The sequence below is a fragment of the Mauremys mutica genome, chromosome 24 (genome assembly GCF_020497125.1).
Source record: "Mauremys mutica isolate MM-2020 ecotype Southern chromosome 24, ASM2049712v1, whole genome shotgun sequence".
In the NCBI taxonomy this organism is placed as follows: domain Eukaryota; kingdom Metazoa; phylum Chordata; order Testudines; family Geoemydidae; genus Mauremys; species Mauremys mutica.
Genome location: NC_059095.1, coordinates 10662176 through 10682383, shown reverse-complemented (window position 1 = coordinate 10682383; position 20208 = coordinate 10662176). Strand labels below are relative to the sequence as shown.

The following is a 20208-nucleotide window of genomic DNA, read 5'->3' as shown; positions in this document are numbered from 1 at the left end:
ATGGGGGCGGCCCGGCGGCTGCTCGGCCTGTGGCTGGCGGCGGCGCTGGCGCTGGGCGCGGCCCGGGGCTGCCTGCAGTGCGACCCCGCCTTCGCCGCCCGCTTCGCCGCCTACCGGCCCCGCCTCAGCCGCAAGTCCTGGGGGCTCGGGGACGTGCCGGCCGCGGGGCGGCTGCTGCGGGGCTGGGCCGGGGACACGGTGCGGGCATAGGCGGCAGGTTTGTATAATTTTTGGTGGGGCCCAAAATGGTGGTGCCCCCCCGCTCCCGCCCTGTAAGCCGATATAAAATGAAGCTACAACGCGTCAGCGCCACAAGATTACAAGGGTCAATTAAAAGTGGAAAGTCAGAAGCAGCACTTGCCTACTTCAATATACGGTATTATATTTTGTTGCATCTGTTGTGATGAAGTGGGAATGTTCTTAATATTTTCTCTGAATACTGTGTGGGTGCCTCAGTTTCCCCTGCAAGATGCCAACTGAAGGTGTTGGGGACAAAGAGATCAGGTGGCCTCCTTGTCCAGAAGAGATACAGAGGCCAGAGGAGGGAGTGTCAGTTTGGAGCTGGCTGGGGAAATTGGGAGAGACCCAGAACTTGGTTCTGGGCTCCCCACCCCCCAAGATGGACCTGACAGAGGGGTTCTGTTTTCTGTACCAACAAGCTCTGTTTAAACTGTGTTCCCGTCATCTAATAAACCTTCTGTTTTACTGTCTGGCTGAGAGTCACATCTGACTGCAGAGTTGGGGTGCAGCGACCTCTGGTTGCCCCAGGACCAGCCTGGGCAGACTCACTTTGGAAAGTGCATGACGTGGAAGGGCATGCTGAATGCTCCGAGGTCAGACCCAGGAAGGTGTAAGCTTCTTGCCCTGGAGACAGTATGCTCCGAGAGAGGAGGCTCCCCCAGAGTCCTGACTGGCTTTGTATGGAGATGTTCCAAAGCATCACAGCATCCCCTTCCACACCGTGCACTTCCCAGAAGTCCGCACAGGCACTGACACTCCCTCCTCTGGCCTTTGTCTCTTTTCCAGGCATTAGGAGGCCACCTGATCTCTCTGTTCTCCAACACCTTCAGTTGGCACCTTGCAGGGGAAACTGATTTGGGAGAAATGAAGTAAAAGCTGCCCAAACCGAGCTTGAGCACTCCTGAATTTTGAGGTGTTCAAATCTGGAAGGCAGGTGCTGGGGGTGGGAGAGGGCTGTGGGCTCCATGGGGGAGCATGGCAGCAACTGTCTGGAGCTGCATGGAGCCAGATACGCTGGTCTGAGTGGCACAGTAAGCAGTTTGGGGGTTGGAGAAGAGGTAGGGAGTTCCGGGGGGCAGTTGGATGGGGCAGAGGTTCGAAGGGGCAGTCAGGGGACAGGCAGCAATTGGATAGGCATGGGAGTCTAAGAGGTTTATCAGGGGACAGGTAGGGGGTGCGGTCCTGGGGGGGGGGAAGTTGGGTGGGGTCTCAGGAGGGGGCAGTTGGGGACAAGGAGAAGGGAGGCTTAGATAGGGGCTGAGGTCCCAAGGGGCAGTTAGGGGCAGGGGTCTCGGGAGGGGGTAATTGGGGAACAAGGACCAGTGGGGCTTAGATAGGGGGTGGAGGTTCTGGGGGGCAGTTGGGGCAGGGGTCTGGGGAGGGGGCAATCAGCGGACAGAGGCTGGGATTCAAAGGGCTCTGGGCTGCCTGCAACCGCGGGGAGCCCGCAGCCCTTAAAAACTCAGCCGCGGCAGGGATTTAAAGGGCTCTGGGCTGCCTGCAACCGGGGGGAGCTGAGACCCTTTTAAATCCCAGCCGCAGCCGGGAATCAGAGGGCTCTGCGCTGCCCGCTGCGGCGGGGAGCCCAGAGCCCTTTAAATCTCAGCCGCGGCTGGGATTTAAAGGGCTCTGGGCTGCCTGCACCCGCGGGGAGCACAGAGCTTTTAAAATCCCAGCCGCGGCCGGGAATCAGAGGGCTCTGGGCTCCCCGCCGCAGCAGGCAGCCCAGAGCCCTCTGATTCCCGGCCGCGGCTGGGATTTAAAAGGCTCTGGGCTGCCCGCCGCGGCAGACAGCCCAGAGCCCTCTGATTCCCGGCCGCGGCTGGATTTAAAGGGCTCTGGGCTCCCCGCCGCAGCGGGAAGCCCAGAGCCCTCTGATTCCCGGCTGCGGCTGGGATTTAAAAGGCTCTGGGCTCCCCGCGTTTGCAGGCAGCCCAGAGCCCTTTAAATCCCAGCCGCGGCTGGGATTTAAAAGGCTCTGCGCTCCCCGCGGTTGCAGGCAGCCCAGAGCCCTTTAAATCCCAGCCGCGGCCGGAATCAGAGGGCTCTGCGCTGCCCGCTGCGGCGGGGAGCCCAGAGCCCTCTGATTCCCGGCCGCGGCTGGGATTTAAAAGGCTCTGGGCTCCCCGCCGCAGCAGACAGCCCAGAGCCCTCTGATTCCCGGCCGCGGCTGGGATTTAAAGGGCTCTGGGCTCCCCGCCGCAGCGGGAAGCCCAGAGCCCTCTGATTCCCGGCTGCGGCTGGGATTTAAAAGGCTCTGGGCTCCCCGCGTTTGCAGGCAGCCCAGAGCCCATTAAATCCGAGCCGCGGCCGGGAATCAGAGGACTCTGGGCTGCCTGCTGCAGCGGGAAGCCCAGAGCCCTCTGATTCCCGGCCGCGGCTCGGATTTAAAAGGCTCTGGGCTCCCCGTGGTTGCAGGCAGCCCAGAGCCCTTTAAATCCCAGCCGCCGCCGGGAATCACAGGGCTCTGGGCTGCCTGCTGCGGCGGGGAGCCCAGAGCCCTCTGATTCCGGCCGCGGCTGGATTTAAAAGGCTCTGGGCTCCCCGCGTTTGCAGGCAGCCCAGAGCCCTCTGATTCCCGGCCGCGGCTGGGATTTAAAAGGTTCTGCGCTCCCCGCGGTTGCAGGCAGCCCAGAGCCCTTTAAATCCCAGCCGCGGCCGGGAATCAGAGGGCTCTGCGCTGCCCGCTGCGGCGGGGAGCCCAGAGCCCTTTAAATCTCAGCCGCGGCTGGGATTTAAAGGGCTCTGGGCTGCCTGCACCCGCGGGGAGCACAGAGCTTTTAAAATCCCAGCCGCGGCCGGGAATCAGAGGGCTCTGGGCTCCCCGCCGCAGCAGGCAGCCCAGAGCCCTCAGATACCCCGCCGCGGCTGGGATTTAAAAGGCTCTGGGCTGCCCGCCGCAGCAGACAGCCCAGAGCCCTCTGATTCCCGGCTGCGGCTGGGATTTAAAAGGCTCTGGGCTCCCCGCGTTTGCAGGCAGCCCAGAGCCCTTTAAATCCCAGCCGCGGCTGGGATTTAAAAGGCTCTGGGCTCCCCGCTTTTGCAGGCAGCCCAGCGCCCTTTAAAGCCCCGCCGCGGCTGGGATTTAAAAGGCTCTGGGCTCCCCGCGTTTGCAGGCAGCCCAGAGCCCTTAAAAGCCCAGCCGCGGCTGGGATTTAAAAGGCTCTGCGCTCCCCGCGGTTGCAGGCAGCCCAGAGCCCTTTAAATCCCAGCCGCGGCCGGGAATCAGAGGACTCTGGGCTGCCTGCGGCTGCGGGACGCCCCGCGCCCTCTGAGCCCCGGCCGCGGCTCGGATTTAAAAGGCTCTGGGCTCCCCGTGGTTGCAGGCAGCCCAGAGCCCTTTAAATCCCAGCCGCCGCCGGGAATCAGAGGGCTCTGGGCTGCCTGCTGCTGCAGCGGGAAGCCCAGAGCCCTCTGATTCCCGGCCGCGGCTGGGATTTAAAAGGCTCTGGGCTCCCCGCCGCAGCGGGAAGCCCAGAGCCCTCTGATTCCCGGCCGCGGCTGGGATTTAAAAGGCTCTGGGCTCCCCGCCGCAGCAGACAGCCCATAGCCCTCTGATTCCCGGCCGCGGCTGGGATTTAAAGGGCTCTGGGCTCCCCGCCGCAGCGGGAAGCCCAGAGCCCTCTGATTCCCGGCTGCGGCTGGGATTTAAAAGGCTCTGGGCTCCCCGCGTTTGCAGGCAGCCCAGAGCCCTTTAAATCTCAGCCGCCGCCGGGAATAAGAGGGCTCTGGGCTGTCTGCTGCGGCGGGCAGCCCAGAGCCTTTTAAATCCCAGCCGCCGCCGGGAATCAGAGGGCTCTGGGCTCCCCGCCGCGGCGGGCCGCCCACAGCCTTTTTAATACCAGCCGCGGCCGGGAATCAGAGGGCTCTGGGCTTCCCGCTGCAGCAGGCAGCCCAGAGCCCTCTGATTCCCGGCCGCGGCTGGGATTTAAAGGGCTCTGGGCTGCCTGCAACCGCGGGGAGCCCAGAGCCTTTTAAAGCCCCGCCGCAGCCGGGAATCAGAGGGCTCTGGGCTTCCCGCTGCAGCTGGCAGCCCAGAGCCTTTTAAATCCCAGCCGCCGCCGGGAATCAGAGGGCTCTGGGCTGCCTGCAACCGCGGGGAGCCCAGAGCCTTTTTAAATCTCAGCCGCTGCTGGGATTTAAAGGGCTCTGGGCTGCCTGCAACCGCGGGGAGCACAGAGCCTTTTAAATCCCAGCCGCCGCCGGGAATCAGAGGGCTCTGGGCTTCCCGCTGCAGCAGGCAGCCCAGAGCCCTCTGATTCCCGGCGGCGGCTGGGATTTAAAGGGCTCTGGGCAGCCCTGGCGGCGGCGGCGGCAGCGGCGGGGGGGGCGCTCCAAGCAGGGGAGAAAAAACATTGGTGGGGCAGAGCCCCTGCTTGGGATTTATTCATGGGGCTAAAGCCCCAGAGCCCCATATAAGTCGGCGCCTATGGGTGCGGGGGCTGCGCCTCAGCATCCCCGCCGAGATCCGTGAGTGACCCGGCCTCCGCCCCGGCCGCCGGCCTCCGCCCCGGGACCCCCCGACCGCCGCCGCCCCTGGGTCGAGCCTGCGACACCCCCCGGGACACCCCGAGTGACCCCGGGACACCCCCCTCGGGACCCTCCGCCGCCGCCCCTGGGTCGAGCCTGCGACACCCCCCGGGACACCCCGAGTGACCCCGGGACACCCCCCGGGACCCCCCGACCGCCGCCGCCCCTGGGTCGAGCCTGCGACACCCCCCGGGACACCCCGAGTGACCCCGGGACACCCCCCCCCCGGGACCCTCCGCCGCCGCCCCTGGGTCGAGCCTGCGACACCCCCCGGGACACCCCGAGTGACCCCTCGACACCCCCCGGGACCCTCCGCCGCCGCCCCTGGGTCGAGCCTGCGACACCCCCGGGTCCCCGAGTGACCCCGGGACACCCCCCCCCCCCGGTACCCCCGACTGCGCCGCCCCTGGGTCGAGTTTGCGACACCCCCGGGTTCCCCGAGTGACACCGGGACACCCCCCCCAGGACCCTCTGCCGCCGCCCCTGGCTCGAGCCTGCAGCACCCCCGGATTCCCGAGTGACCCCGGGACACCCCCCCCCCCCGACCGCCGCTGCCCCTGGGTCGAGCTTGTGACACCCCCTGAGTCCCCAAGTGATGCCAGGACACCCCAAGTGACCCCTGGACACACACACCCCAGACACCCCCTCCCCCTGGCCCTGCCCATCCTGCTCCCCTCCAGACCCTCCCCCGGTTCCCCGAGTGACCCCAGGACACCCCACTCCCTGCCTCCCAGTGACACCCCCTGGGTGACACCCCCCGGCACAATCCCCCCACTCTGCCCCTCAGGCTGCCCTCCTCCCAAATCCCTGATTGATTGCGGGAGAGCCTCCCCAGGAGCCCTCCCCCATCTTCCCACCCTTTGGGCTCCCCGAGAGAGGAGGTTCCTCTCAGCCACTCTGGGATGCAGGAGTGACACCCCTAAGCACAGCCCCTCCCAGAAGGGAGAGCCCTGGCAAGCCCTCTGGGCGCCCTGAGAAAGCGAGGGTCTACTGGGCACCATCCTTCCCTCCTAGGCCTTCAGTGAGAAAAGCCCCATGCCTAGTCTCTCAAGATAGGAACCTCCTGTGGGCACTTGGCTTTATGCACTGAGATCAATAGCCTCTCAGATCCTCTAGAGCAGTGGTTTTCAAACTGTGGGTCGCGACCCAGTACTGGGTCGCAGAATGGAAGGCACTGGGTCGCGGCAGCTCTGGTCAGCGCCGCCGACCGGGCTGTTAAAAGTAACGTTGGCGATGCTGCCTGGCTAAGGCAGGCTAGTTCCTACCTGTTCTGACACCGCGCTGCGCCCCGGAAGCGGCCAGCAGCAGGTCCGGCTCCTGGGCAGGGGGGCCACAGGGCTTTGTGTGCTGCCCCTGCCCCGAGCTCTGCACTCCCATTGGCCAGGAGCTGGGAGGGACGGTGCCTGCGGATGAGAGCCCTGCGAAGCCGCTTGTGCTCCCTCCGCCGAGGAGCTGAACTTGCTGCTGGCCGCTTCTGGGGTGCAGCATGGTCTGCAGTGCCAGGACAGACAGCCCTGAGTCCCCCCAAACCCAGAGCCTCCTCCTGCACCCCAAACCCCTCATCCCCAGCCCCACCCCAGAGCCTGCACCCAGAGCCCTGACCCCCTCATGCACCCCAACCCCCTGCCCCAGCCCAGAGCCCCCTCCCACACCCTGAACCCCTCATTCCCATCCCCACCCTGCAGCCCTCACCCCTGCACCCCAACCCTTTGCCCCAGCCTTGCGCCCTTCCCACACCCCAAACCCCTCATCCCCAGCTTTGTTGGGTCACGGGCATCAACCGTTTTCTTCAACTGGGTCATGAGAAAAAAAGTTTGAAAACCACTGCTATAGAGGGGAAAGAGACCCTCTAGATACCTCCAGGGGGGCTGGAACAATTTGAATAGCGGGGGTGCTGAAATTCATTGAACCAAACTGTAAACCCTGTATATAATGGAAACCACTTCAAGCTGGGGGTGCTGCTGCACCCCCAGCACCCCTAGTTACAGAACCTATGGACATCTCCCATAGGCAACTGCTCAGCCTCTCGCCTCCCATTGGTGAGTAGCCCCATCTGACTGCATAGGGGCACAGTATTGCCAACCCCTATTATAATTTCGGGGGTCTGAATTCTGAGATTGGCATACAAATTGAGGGTTTTTTTGAAGAATAATAATAAATGCTAGTTAGGTTCTTTTTATTTCCCATTGGGGGAGTCACGTTTTCAAGATTTTTCTCCCCAACCAGAAAGGCTAGAAACGTACTTTTAAAAAAAATGAGAAGAAAGAAGAAAGAAGCTGTGATTCTGTTCCTATCCCAGGACTCGAGAAGCTGGGGCTTTAAGAAAAAGACAAAATCTCATGCCAGATGGCAACACGGGGGAGGATAATCCTATAATCCTTACATTATTCAGTATATCTTGATTTTAGTAAGGCTTTTGACACAGCCCCAAGTGATATTCTCATAAGTGAAATGTTGTCTAGCACTCTAGATTAAATTGCTATAAAGTGGGTGCACAGCTGGTTGAATAATCGTGCTCAAAGAGTAGTGATCAAACTGGAGGGACGTAGCTAGTGGGGTCCCACAAGTGTGTCCTTGGTCCAGTACTATTCGGTATTTTCATTAATGATTTGAATAATGGAGTGGAGAAGATGCTTCTAAAATTTGTGGGTGACACCAAGATGGGAGGGTTCCTAGAACTTGGGAGGGCAGGATTAGAATTCAAAACGAGCCTGACAAATTGGAGAATTGGTCGGAACTCAACAAGATGAAATTCAGTAAGGACAATTGTGAAGTAATAAATAGGAAGGAAAAATCGAATGCACAACTACAAAATGGAGAATAACTGGCTAGGTGGTAGTACTGCTGAAAGGGATCTGGGGGTTATAATGGATCACAAATTGAATGAGAATAACCAATGTGATACAGCTGCTAAAAAGGGGGTGAACTAGGAATTGAATCCAGGTCTCTTAAGTCCCAGTCGAACAATGTACTCCAGTGATGGGCAGCCTTATTACACAGGAGGACCACATGAACCTAAGCACAGCCTTGGGTGGGTCAAACATTCTACATATACACCTCTACCCTGATATAACGCGACCCGATATAACACAAATTTGGATATAACGCGGTAAAGCAGCGCTCCGGGGGAGCAGGGCTGTGCACTCCAGCGGATCAAAGCAAGTTCGATATAACGCGGTTTCACCTATAACACAGTAAGATTTTTTTGGCTCCCGAGGACAGCATTATATCGGGGTAGAGGTGTATTAATAAGATTTAAAGTCATCTGTATTGATTTATATTTTAAGTTCAGCTTGTTCAGTATGTATTTAGATAGATTGTTTCTATGCACAGTATTGTCTATTTACACATTTGTATAAACTAAATGATGACAAAACACTAGTGAATTAGCCGTTAGCGTATTGTGTTGAAGCAGGCTGCGGGCCTTATGAAATGTTCTGGTGGGCTGTGCATGGCCTGCAATCTACTCAACAGGCCACACTTTCTAAAAAAGAACTTGTCTCTTTTGAAAGATCCTGGATGGGAAAAGATCAGTATCTGTCCCTTAGGAAGAAATAAAAAACCAAACCCCAAAACTGAACTGACAGTTGAGGTTGTGCAAAACCATGTCAACATTTGATATGGGATGTGAACTTCCGAAGTTCTGCTGCTAGGACTTTAAATGAAGGAGATTTTTAAACAAACCGAGTGGGATTTTAAATGTCTCATTGAAACGTGACAAAACCCCTTCTTACATGACTGGAATACTTACAAATCCTGACCTTAAAATGTACTCCAAACTAGTGAGATCTAGCAGGAATTTATGCTATTTGGAGATAACCTGTGTTATACGAGGTGTATGGAAGGGTAGGATGAGTAGCCATCACGTGAAGCTATGATAAGGAAAACGCAGGGTACAGTCCCAGTCCAAGCACTGTGAAATGTAAGCTCCATGGCCCAGATCCTCAAAGGTATTTAGGTTCCTAGCTTCTATTGATGTAATGGAAGTTAGAAGTCTACATACCTTTGAACAGCGGCTCTCAGCCTTCCCAGATGACTGTCCCCCTTTCAGGAGTCTCATTTGTCTTGTGTACCCCCAAGTTTCACCTCACTTCAGCACGACTTGCTTACAAAATCAGACACAGAAATACACAAGTGCCACAGGATGCTATTACTGAGAAATTGTTTCTGGTCTCATTTTTGCCATATAATTATAAAATAAATCAATTGGAATATAACTATTGTACTTGCATCCAATGTATAGTCCATAGAGCAGTATAAACAAGTCATTGTCCTCATGAAATTTTAGTTTGTGCTGGCTCGGCTAGTGCTAGTAGCAAATATCTAGATGGGGTGATGGACCCCCTGGAAGAGCTGTGTGTACCCCCAGGGGTGTGAGTACCCCTGGTTGACAACTACTGCCTTTGAGGATCTGAGCCCATCACTCTTGGGGCTGTAATTTTCCACTGCACAGTATGAACAAGACAATCAGGGCCTGTGGTTTGCACTTCTACATTTTGATGTATGTTTATGTCATTTTAATCTCATTTCCCTTCCTCCCTAGGCCCTATTCAGTTCATTTGCCATCATGCGTGTTAGTCTTTCCTATTCCAACTACTGGCACCTTGGAAGTTAGTTCAAGGAGCAGATGAACATCTCTTGAGAGAAAAGATTGTTTCTGTTTTACCTTGCCCCTTAGCCTTGGATTGTGCCTGCCCTTCATTAGCACAGATCCAACAGGAATAGTTACATGTGGAAATTTTACCTGGCTCTGCAAAGAGAGACTAGTTTACTAAAAGTTTGGAATCTGTTTAATGGTTCTGAGCTTGACGAATTGTAGCATTCAGAGCATTTCTATTTTAAATTGAGTTTTTAACATTACTTCCCAGGGACCGCTCCAATGTCATTTTCATTTCTTTGGCATCAGAAAAGGTTGCTTATTTTTTAGAATCTTCATTAAAATAAGAGATGATATTGATACAATATGGTGATGCCACAGCCAGATAAAGGCCTCCTGCTGCTAAATAATCTCCCAGGTGAAAATGAGCCATGTTAAAAATACACGGCAAAGTAAATCCACATTTTATAAGACAGAGGTGGTCATTCTATGAAAATATTCCTGATCACCTGTCCTTATTTCTGTAATGGTCTCTGTGTTCGGCATTTCATTTGCATTCTGACTGGCTTAGTTATCTTTAATTCAGCCAATGCCATGTTCATCAAAACAGTATTACCAGCTGCCATGATATTTGCTGTTCTTGCTCAAAGCATCAGCTCCTGGAGTCATGTGAATATGGAAGAATCTCAGCTTTCCCTTTTGGTGTTTTTTTGAAAGTATGTTCCTACCCCTCGTGGTTGTATAAATGTGTTCGGGAGGTACCCTAAAGGCTCACAAAATAAGGCAAATAAAAAAAACCTGCAAATGTATTATTTTAAAAAAACTCATGATTTTCAGGTTCCTCACTCCAGATTTTTTGAATACTTGGGATTGACGGTGCTGGAAAAGTGAAGGGTTTGTCTGTAGTTTTGAAGTGAAACTGATTCCAGTACAGAGAACTCACACAAGGCTGTTCAAATCACATAAGCCCCAAACGCAGCATTTAAATGGGTTTCAGATGAAGAGCTTTTAAACAATGTTTCTAGATTCTGTAGCCTGCACCACGGTCACTTTGAACAGAAATTTCACTGATCAGGCCTCAGTGCTCAGTATTTCTAGTGACCTCAAGGCGTTCCTTTTCTCTGTTCTACATTCCCAGCTCTGGATAAGCTGCATGAAATTGCAGCCAAAGTGTACGAAAAACTTGACATCCTGTTGAATGGAAAAACGTACCAACCAGGTAAGTTAGTTGACTTGCGAAAAGGGGGATGCGTCGTACAGAAGGGTTGGTGATCTGGGATGTCTGTTGCCTAGTGAAGAAGTGGAGTTAAGTTAAGCCGTTAAGTCAGGACGTGGTGATGACTATCAGCAGCTGGATGGAAAATAAATAGGAGAAAATATATTAAAATGGAAAAAAATAGATGTTGGGGCTTGATCTTGGGAGGTGTTGAATACAAAACTCCCACAGACCTCATGGGATCAGGGCCATGTTCTGTATTTAATTTCACGGGTGCCTTTTTGTTGACCAGATATAACCATTAGTGTTATAACTCGAATGAGGATCATTTCAGTGTGAGGCTTAATGGATGAAAAAAATGGTTTTATGCCATTTTTTATTGATGGTGTCCAGACAGCCAGACAGTGTTTATCAAAAAAAAAAAAAAAGTGTGGTTTTTCACCCTGGAAAGATCAGGAATGCTACATCCGGTCTTCCCTGGTTTTGCTAGAAGACTCATGGGACTAGGTATTGGTGATGCATGGTGGGAGCTTTAAGACACCTTTTCTCCAGTTATTTCTCAAGAGATTCCTTAAAAAGGTTTTAGCAACAACAAAATACAAGTTTTAAACCCTCTGAATAAAAATCACTCCCCCGCTAATTCATCAGGTTTCACTTCTGTATGATTTCTGGTATCATAGCTTGGTCCCCCAGACATCTGTACAGTCTTCTAGGAAAACAAGATGACAAAACTTTCATTTCCAATGTTAAGAGGAAGCAGGATTTCCTCCCTTTTTTATTTTTAAAACTTTCAAGCTGCCCATCATCATCATAAAGAGCCACAAACCCAGTTTGTGCAGGCCACCTTTAATACAGATCCAAGGCAAGGCAGAAACATTTGCCATACCGGGATTACTGGAGATACAATACATTATTATTGTAATTTACCGTAAATTATAGAGTAGCCTGCAGTGAAGTTCTATTTGTATTATTATTATTGTAGTGTGGTAGCATGTAGATGCCACACTCATGGGCCTGAGCCCAGCGTGCTAGGGGCTGTATAAATGCAGAATGAAAAGCCAGCCCTGCCCCTAAGAGCTGACAGGCAGACAGATGGGGGAGCACAAGGAAACAATAGGACAATATTGGTCACTTTTGTTCTCTCACCTAACAGGATCACTAAAAGCCACAGATTAATTGAAACAAAACAAAGCAAATTTCTGCCAACATTGTCATTGTTTCACGAGCTTTGTAAGCATCCCTGAGAAGGACACAGCTTTTTTTCAGGGGACAAGGATACAAGCGTAGCAGAAATGCAAGGGACTTGGGTTAGGATCTGGATGGACGGGGAATGTGGCCCTGATTCTGCCACCATGTATGCACTCAACTTCTAAGCACATGAGTAATCTCCTTGAAGTGAATGGGCATAAAGTTAAGCATATGCATGAATGTTTGCAGAATCGGGTGCTAATTTACGAATATTTTTCCCCATATGATCTGACAGAAGCAAACCTAGTCTGTAGCACTGCGAATTCCAGTTAAAGCCTGTGCTTTTGGGGAGAGGATCCAAATTTCTTAGGCCCACTTTCATTCAGTAATATTTCTCGTGTCCCGATGTTGACGTGCATGTCGGGAGTTACAGACGTTATCTGTTTAAATGACGGCCCGAGACTCAGCTGAGTGCTCCCTTGTTGTCTAGAGGTGCTTTCTGATTACCTCTAAAAAGCTGGCAGAATCACTAAGGGGAAATAAAGTCAGCTAGAGTCGGCTGTATTGATTCAGGAATGAAGTTGAATTATAGCCAGGAATATGTGAGCCACTGGAGCTCTAATTTACGATTAGGACCCTACCAAATTCACAGTCCATTTTGGTCAATGTCATGGTCATAGGATTTTAAAAATGGTCAGTGTCATGATTTCAGTGATTTAAATCTGAAATCTCACGGTGGTGTAAATGTCGGGGTCCTGACTCAAAAAGGAGTTGGAGGGGTCACAAGGCTATTGTGGGGGGGGGGGCCTGTGGTACTGCTACCCTTACTTTTGCCCTGCTGCTGGCAGGGTGCTGCCTTCAGAGCTGGGCACCCAGCCAACAGTCTCCACTCTCTGGCCGCCCAGCTCTGAGGGCAGCGCAGAAGTAAGAGTGGCAATAACTCAACCTCCCTGGAATAACCTTACGATCCCCCTGCAACTCCCTTTTGGGACCCCCAATTTGAGAAACGGTCTCCCCCGTGAAATATGTATAGTGTAGGGCAGTGGTCCCCAACCTTTTCGTCTGGCGGGCGCCAGACGAAGGACCGTGGCGGCGGTCGAGCATCCGCCAAAATGCCGCCGAAATTCGGCGGCGACGCCTCTGGATGACATCGCTTGTCAGTGGCAAGCGGCGTCATCCAGAGGCATCGCTGCTGAAATGCTGCCGAATTTTGGCAGATGCTCAACCGCCGGCCAGGACGTGGGCCCACGGGCACCGCGTTGGGGACCCCTGGTGTAAGGTAAAAGCACACGAAAGATCAGCTTTCACGGGGGGAGATCAGATTTCACAGTCCGTGACGCGTTTTTCGTGGCCATGAATTTGGTAGTGCCCCACGTATGATTTAACACGTATGTTGTGGCAGCACCTGCCTGCTAAGCAGGTCAGAGCCCTACTGCATTAGGTGCCATACAAAGTAAATAACGGCCCCTGCCCCAAACAACTTACATCTCTCTCTTTTTTTCAGGTATTCTCCCTCAACGCCTGCAGGCCGTGTTTCAGAACCAGCTCCAGCTGCTACAGAGAGCTATCACTGAAAGTGAGCCTTTTCCCTTTCCTCTGCATGCCACACCCTCCGCTTTGGCCTCTGGTGGTAGCACCTGTAGCTGCGGTAAAGAGGGAGTGGCAAAGAGTGCAAAGGTGAACACGGGGAAACTGTAGGGTTCACGAGTGTTGTGAAGGGAGGGGGCTGGGGTCAAAGGGCTGCTGAGTGTTGACACGAGGCTGTCGGGGGAAGGGAGGGGTTTTATCAGACAGTGAGGGCAATTTCAGAGCAGGAGCTCCTGGAGCACGGTGGGGAAGGGGCAGGATGGCAGGTGAATCGCCGAGTGGGCTGGGGACGGAGGAGCTGTCAGGGCAGGACGGGACTCAGCAAGTCTGCAGAAGATCCTGGGGCCTAGAAAGGAGCTCTCATCCTGGGCCATTGAGGGGAGATTTCTGAGTAGGTCAGGGATGGTCTCCAGCTTCGCGGTAGGGCTAAGGGGAAGCAGAGCTGCGCTTTGAACTGCCTGCCTGACACCATGAGAACTGAGACTCCAGGGAAAATGAGGGTGTTACAGTGCTTGAGGGGAGGGGATAAGTAAGATCACGGGCAGAGTAGCAGGTCCTAGTTTTCACACCAGAGAGCACTGAGGAAGCAGTGCCCAGTGGTTAGAGCACTAACTGGGGACTTCGGAGACCCAGGTTCAATTCTCTGCTCTGCCACAAACTTCCTTTGTGACCTTGGAGAAGTTCCTTAGCCTCTGTGCCTCAGTTTCCCTTCTGTGTAACAGGGACAGTAGCACTGCTCCACACAGGGGTGGGAGGGGGGAAGGATATAGCAAAGAGCGTGAGGCACTCAGGTGCTGCTGTCTGAGGGCCAGATAAGAACAGTCGATAGTGTCTTTAGTGCCTGTTGTTAATGGTGAGCAGTTGAAACAAGGGCTCTTTAATCCTAATGAACTCTCCCTGTGTTCCCTAGGCAGACTGGAGTGTGAACGTCACTGTGGTAAGTCAGGGGGGTTGCGGGGTTCCTTGTTAATGATTTAGCTCTGTGGTTCTCAGCTCTTTCCACCTTGCAGCCCCCCTTCCAGTTAGCCATGTGGGGAGAGCAGAGTGGGCGTGATCCCAGACCCCTCTTTCAGTCCCTGTTTTGAGACCCCCCTCATCTAAACAAAAAGCATGACAGTGAATCCGCCCAAATCACTGCCGGTCCCATTAAAGTTAATGGCAGAACTCCCATGGACTTCATGGGGGGGGGGCTGGGATTTCACCTCAGACCTATAATCTCCACTGTTCCAGCAGCGACCAGAAGTTACTGCTGATATGTCTAACAGGCGACTTCCCCACACAGTCAGTGTCACTCTTGTATGTTACAGGAATCTTTAGATATGACGCTGTCTCCTGCATGAATTGTAACGTCTCCAGACCAGCTTGCTTTGGATATAACTGCGAGTAGGGAGCACATCTTTATATGGAGCGCGCGTGTGTGTGTGTGAGAGAGAACTGCCCATCAGCTCCGGCTGAGCCCTGTGGCTGGGCTGTACCCAGGAACGTTGGTAACTGCCTAAGAGAGGGCAGAGGAAATATGTCTTCTTTAAAGAGACTAGATTATTAACAGGGCTGTTGATTAACCAGGTAGCCCCACTATAAGAGAAACACCTAAAAAAAAGTCCTTACCCCACCCCTCTAACCATCTACCTATCCACAGGTGTGTTCAAACCTTCCCTTTCTTCAACAGGTCATCAGAAGAATGGGAAGCAGCCTTGAAAGGCCTTTTTGATTACATGTAAGTGTCAGCTCAGTGTTCGGCTTTCCAGGATCTGTCCCTAAGGCCATGTCTACACTAGGAGAAAGAGGTTAAAAACATCTTCCTAGTGAAGACAAGGCCTTGTGGATGGTGTTGGTTTAGGTTTTTAGTTCATTACACAGGGTTTTTAATGAGCTTTCCAAATACAGTACAAGGCTCTGCTCCCGGAACCCTTACTCCCATGAGTAACTTGAATGGGACCTGTTTGAACTAGAGTAGATCGTTTAGAAAAACATCCACTCCTGCTTGAAAGAGTGCGAGTGGTGGTGAATGAAAACCCTAACCAGCAGGGGGCAGCAGTTTGGGGGAAATGCACCGGGGTGGGAGCGGACCCAGATTTAAGAGTTACTTTGACCCTCATCTAACAGGGCAGGCGTCGAGGCGGGTGGGGATGCTGTTCTGGTTTCTGCTCGCAGCATCTGCACGGCCTGCAGCGATGTAGCTCTGGGCTGCTCAGCTGCCCTCGCGCCAGGAAAGCAGAGCCATGCACTGATGGCTTGAGGACAGGGAGAAAATGATGGGCCCCTAAACAGAATGTTGTTGTTACCATAAAACCCCGTGTGGCTCTGAGATGGGAGCGGGGAGGCAGCAGCCCTGTTCAGATACTTTTGCAGGGGAGGAAAGATGTTGAAAGCACCATGCCTAGGAAAGCGCCGAGCTTCTGTCCCTGTTACTGTAGGAGGTAGCACTGGCGTGGTAGGCTCTGGATTTCCTCTTCTCTAGCACCAGAATGCCAGGGTTAGTTTAACATGTGCTGCTGGAAACCTTTGCCCAGGTTCAGAGCTCTGCTCTCCGGGGGTTATTCTAGTGGAACTCCACTGGCTGATCTGGAGGCCTGACTTGGCAGCCATCAGTGCAGTAGTGGGTTGTCTGTGTACTGCCTCCCGCCCAGCCCTTTCACGCTGTGCTCACTCGGGCACCATGCTGGGCCGGCTCAGACCCTGTCTATAAGGTTGAGTCCCAGAGCGAGGGCGAGGGGAGAACCCACCGTTCAACTGCTGGGGGAATCCCTGACATTCCTATTTCACTGTGTGTTTCTTCTTTTTCAGAAACAAAATATACCAGTAAGTGGGGCATTTTTCCCTTACCAGTTGGAAAGACTCCAGGACCAGTAGCAGATATTTTCTATCTACCGCTAATATTTTCCACTCCCTGTAGGGAAACAGGGACGTGAAATGCTGCAGCCCATTCTCTGACCCCTGGGCTGATGGTTTCTAATGGGAAACTGAAGGCATCTGGGCTGCAGCAGGGGGAAGGGCTGCTACCTTGGGGTCAGATTCTCCTTTCACTGACCGTTATAAATCAGGGGTACACCAGGATACGTGAGAGCTGAATTGGGCCTAGCCTGGCGGTCAGGGCGTGAGCCTAGAGCTTTGAAGACCTGGTTCAGTTCTCTCCTCCGGTGGATCACATCTCCCTGGCTCAGAAATCAGTGGGAGTCGGGCCTAACCAGCTCTGAGGAGCTGGGCCTTAGGCCCAGTGGAGGTAGTAGCAGGTCTCTACCTGCACTGATCAGTGTCAGCTGGTGGAACAACCTGCCGTTAACTCAGGGCTGCCGGCACCAAGGCTGACAGTGCAGTGCTCTGAACAGGACGGCAGGCTCTGCACAAGTGAAGGAGAAACTCCCCCATTTGGGGACTCAACCCTCTGAGCCTGGATGGGGAGCTGCAACCCCTCTTCCAACCCTTCCTGTGGCAGTGCAGGGTGGGGGGAGAGGTGACCTGGTAGGGGCCTTGCAGCGTGCTGAATGCGGTATGCTTTCCTCTGAACTGAAGGCCCTCTAATCTCAGGTTTTCTCCTCAGGCAATCAGCAAGGTGGCTAGTTGCCTTGAGAAGGATCCCAGGCTTCCTGTGAGTGTCTGTTTGGCTCCAGTTGTTGGGGCTTCAGGGACCCAGTCCTTCAAATGGCCTCCCTGAAGGGCAGAGATTCCTTTCTCACAGCCTAGGGAGCCAGCTGCCACGAATCCCATCCCATGAAGCGCTCCAGGCCCATGCCAGGCCTTGGCTGCTGAGCGCTCCTCCAGCACTGAGATACACCCAGTTCCTTAGAAGAGGACTGATCCCTCAGGCTGCTAAGCGTTGTCTCCTGGGCTCAGCCCTTTAAACACCTATGGATGAGAAATGAGCTGTTACTGCCACTACTAGGCATAGGGCAGCTATATTCCCCATGCACTGCTTTGTCAGTCACCTCCCATTGCTTTGGGAAGTAGGATTAGGACCAGGCCTTTCAATCCTACAGTGACTGCTCCGCTTCTTAATTCATATTCTGACTGTGCGGTGTACGGCTGGTCAGTGCAGAAGCAGTATGCTCCAGAGGGTAGGCCACTGGCTGCGATTCCCAGCTCTGCCACTGAGACAGCTGGGGCAAGTGACTTCTCTCTGGGACTGTTCCGCCTTCCACCCAGGGTCTGTTTAGACTGTCAGCTCTTCAGGGCAGGGACTGTCTCTCGCTGTGCAGCATGATGGGCCTCTGACCTTGTCTGGGGTCAATGGGCTCTACCATACTGATCTGTAATCCCAGGATAACTAGCCTCTATCCTAGTCTGGCCAAAGCAAGCTAGCTTTCTGGCTCAGAGGATTGGGGGCAGGGGTTGGTTTTTGACAGCCGTGCTCAGCTACCACCCAGCTCTCTAATAAGCATCTTTGTCTTTCAGCAATTGCACATCCACCAGGTAAGCAGGCACCAGGAAGGGGACTTGTTAATTTGAGCATAAACTGTAGCCAGCCTCCTGCTCTTTCAGCAAAAGAGCCTCAGTGTTGAGGGGAACCTTTTCTGGGGGATGGGGCTATATAAGAGCTAGATTATCATTTCCCTCCTGCCCTCAGCAGCACATTGCAACCACCTTTGGAAGCAATGGGGGGGGGGGGTTTACAGTTTCATGCAACTTTTAATACCCCTGAGAACAGACAAGCCCACTTTAGTATTGAGGTGGCATGGTGAAGCCAGAGAACTATATGCAGCCCCACTGAATTCAGATTTCCCTCCCCCCCCGAGTGTAGCCCCTAGTGTAGTGAACACGGCACCCCAGTCCCAGGACGGGCAAGCAGAGCACGGTTTAGGTAAACGCAGCTCTTGGCCACTGGGCGGCACTACTGCCCACGCTGTAGGAGCCCCGGCTTCGCATTGTGGCCAAAGCTACAGGCTTGGCCCGAGTGCTTCCTGCTGAGACCAGTCACGGCCCTCTAGATTTAAGGAGGCAGAAAATCTTCACAAATTGAAGGGTTGTTGCTTTTAAATAGGGACTGTTTAGCGCATTTCCTTCCACTGAGAGCGAGCACGTGCCCCTTTCAGCCCCTGCAGGATTTCATTTGTTACGAGAAAATTATTCATCTTGAATGTTTTATTCTCCCTTCCCTACAGCCCAGCAATGCTAAACTTTAAAAGTAAGTTTGCAAAGAGGATTTCTTACAGCTTTAGGGGCTGGGGGCTAGCTGGGGCTGCGGCTCCAGCTGACTTTTTCCTCCTGGTCTCTGGCCAACAGCAGCACTGCTAGAGACAGGAGCTGGCGTTTGCCAGCATTCGAACCAGGTGTGGACCTGCTCACCAGGGATAGATGAGATGGAGCCAGAGCCAGCTCTGTTGGCCCTAGATGGGGGGTGGCTTGGTGATACATGTTTAGCAGAATCACTAGTGTAGACACCGCAGGAAGGGCTCTCCAATCTGCAGTACTGCTGGAGGTTATTGACCTGCAGAGCAGTGGAAGATGCAGTTTGCAGATATTCGGGGGACAAGGACGATGACTGGGGTCCCTTGTTCAGCATCCTGGAAGGTAACGGTTTGTATGTGTTTTGCCATTGTTTGTGGGGCCTTAGGAGTTGAAGTCTAAAAACGAGTAGAAGAGGGGACAGAGGGTATTTCCTAAGGGAAAAGCGAATTAAAACTACCCAGTACGTGGAGCTGGAGCCAGCAGGTATCCGAGTCTGAAAGGCAGAAACTGGATTTAAAATGCAGAGTGGTTAGCAAAAGTCATAATCCTCACACCAGCTACACTCATGTTCTGCTTCCGCATGGTTTCCATTTGCCCTTAGCTGCAAATGCACAAGAGGGGGCAGCAGTGCTCCTCTAACCATGGGACTGATGCCAGGGCAGGCCTGCTCCATGCTTCCCCCCCCCCCCCCCCCGAGCGCTGCCAATGCACCTCACCTGTTAATTGTGGCTGTTTTATTAAATGGCAGTTTTTCTTGAGTCAAGACTAGGTCAAACCCTTCCCTGCTGCCCTATGGCATGTTGGAACAGAGTTCTGTTTTCTCTGCCCTCAAAACTGAAGCCACAGTAAAGATAAACAAGCCTTTCTGCACTGTGGTTATGAAGGCTCCAACCATCTGAGAGCAGCTTTTCCTTGCTCCCAGCTGGAGCATCTGTAAACAGGCCATCTTTCTCCCAGCTTGAGTTTCATTGCAGATAGCGGGCTGCAGCCCTTTGCTTCAAAATGATGTTTCCTCCACTGCCACCTCCTTTCCTGGGTACTCAAAGAGACTGCACTAGTTCCATTCATCACATGGGCCTAGCTGTGCTTTTCAGACCAGTCCAAGCACTGATGGGTTTTTGTTTCTTCTGCCTCCAAGGGATAAAGGCCAGCATGTCTGAGACTTGGCACAACACACTTATGAACAGGAAGACTACTGGATGGCACAAATACAGAATCCCCCCCACCACACTGATAGACTGCTGAGCTGCGATTTTTTAAATGAATACTTAGAACGTATTAGGTGTAAGGGAAATTAAACATTAGAAACTATCAGTGGAGTGCTATGTTATACTTCTATACATCATCACGTTTGACACACGCAACTCAAAGGTGATTTAATCAAAATGCATCAAGCCACTGGACAGCAGGAAATAATTTTTTACCCGAATGCCTGCATAAAAGTTTCCCTGCCACTTCAGTTGCATTAATGAGCTGCTGTATTCCACCCCAGAACTGGCTGCAATTTCAGTGACAGCTAAAATGATCTCTTGAAAATGGTTTATAAAAACCTCATCTACCAATCTTAATAAAAGGCTGTAAGACTAGAAAGGTATTACAAAAATCAAAATTAACTTTTGTTTTGAAATTTTATTAGATCATCTTGACACAAAATTGTTACAGCAGCTTGTGGTCTTTCTTCGTA

General features: G+C 53.1%; 1 protein-coding gene across 2 annotated transcripts; it reads left to right on the top strand.

Annotated features, from left to right (window-relative positions):
* IZUMO4 (IZUMO family member 4) lies at positions 1-19838 on the top strand. Of its 2 annotated transcripts, XM_044999009.1 has the most exons (12): positions 1-198; positions 4674-4710; positions 10506-10586; positions 13276-13347; positions 14269-14295; positions 14666-14741; positions 15028-15075; positions 16146-16160; positions 16900-16947; positions 17751-17768; positions 18458-18480; positions 19663-19838. In XM_044999009.1, the coding sequence occupies exons 1-12, from the start codon at positions 1-3 to the stop codon at positions 19767-19769; spliced, it is 750 nt and encodes a 249-aa protein (XP_044854944.1). In that variant the 3' UTR covers positions 19770-19838. The 2 variants fall into 2 exon arrangements, with proteins under 2 accessions (XP_044854944.1, XP_044854945.1); XM_044999010.1 differs by lacking the exon at positions 16900-16947.
* Positions 19839-20208: the final 370 nt, after the last annotated feature.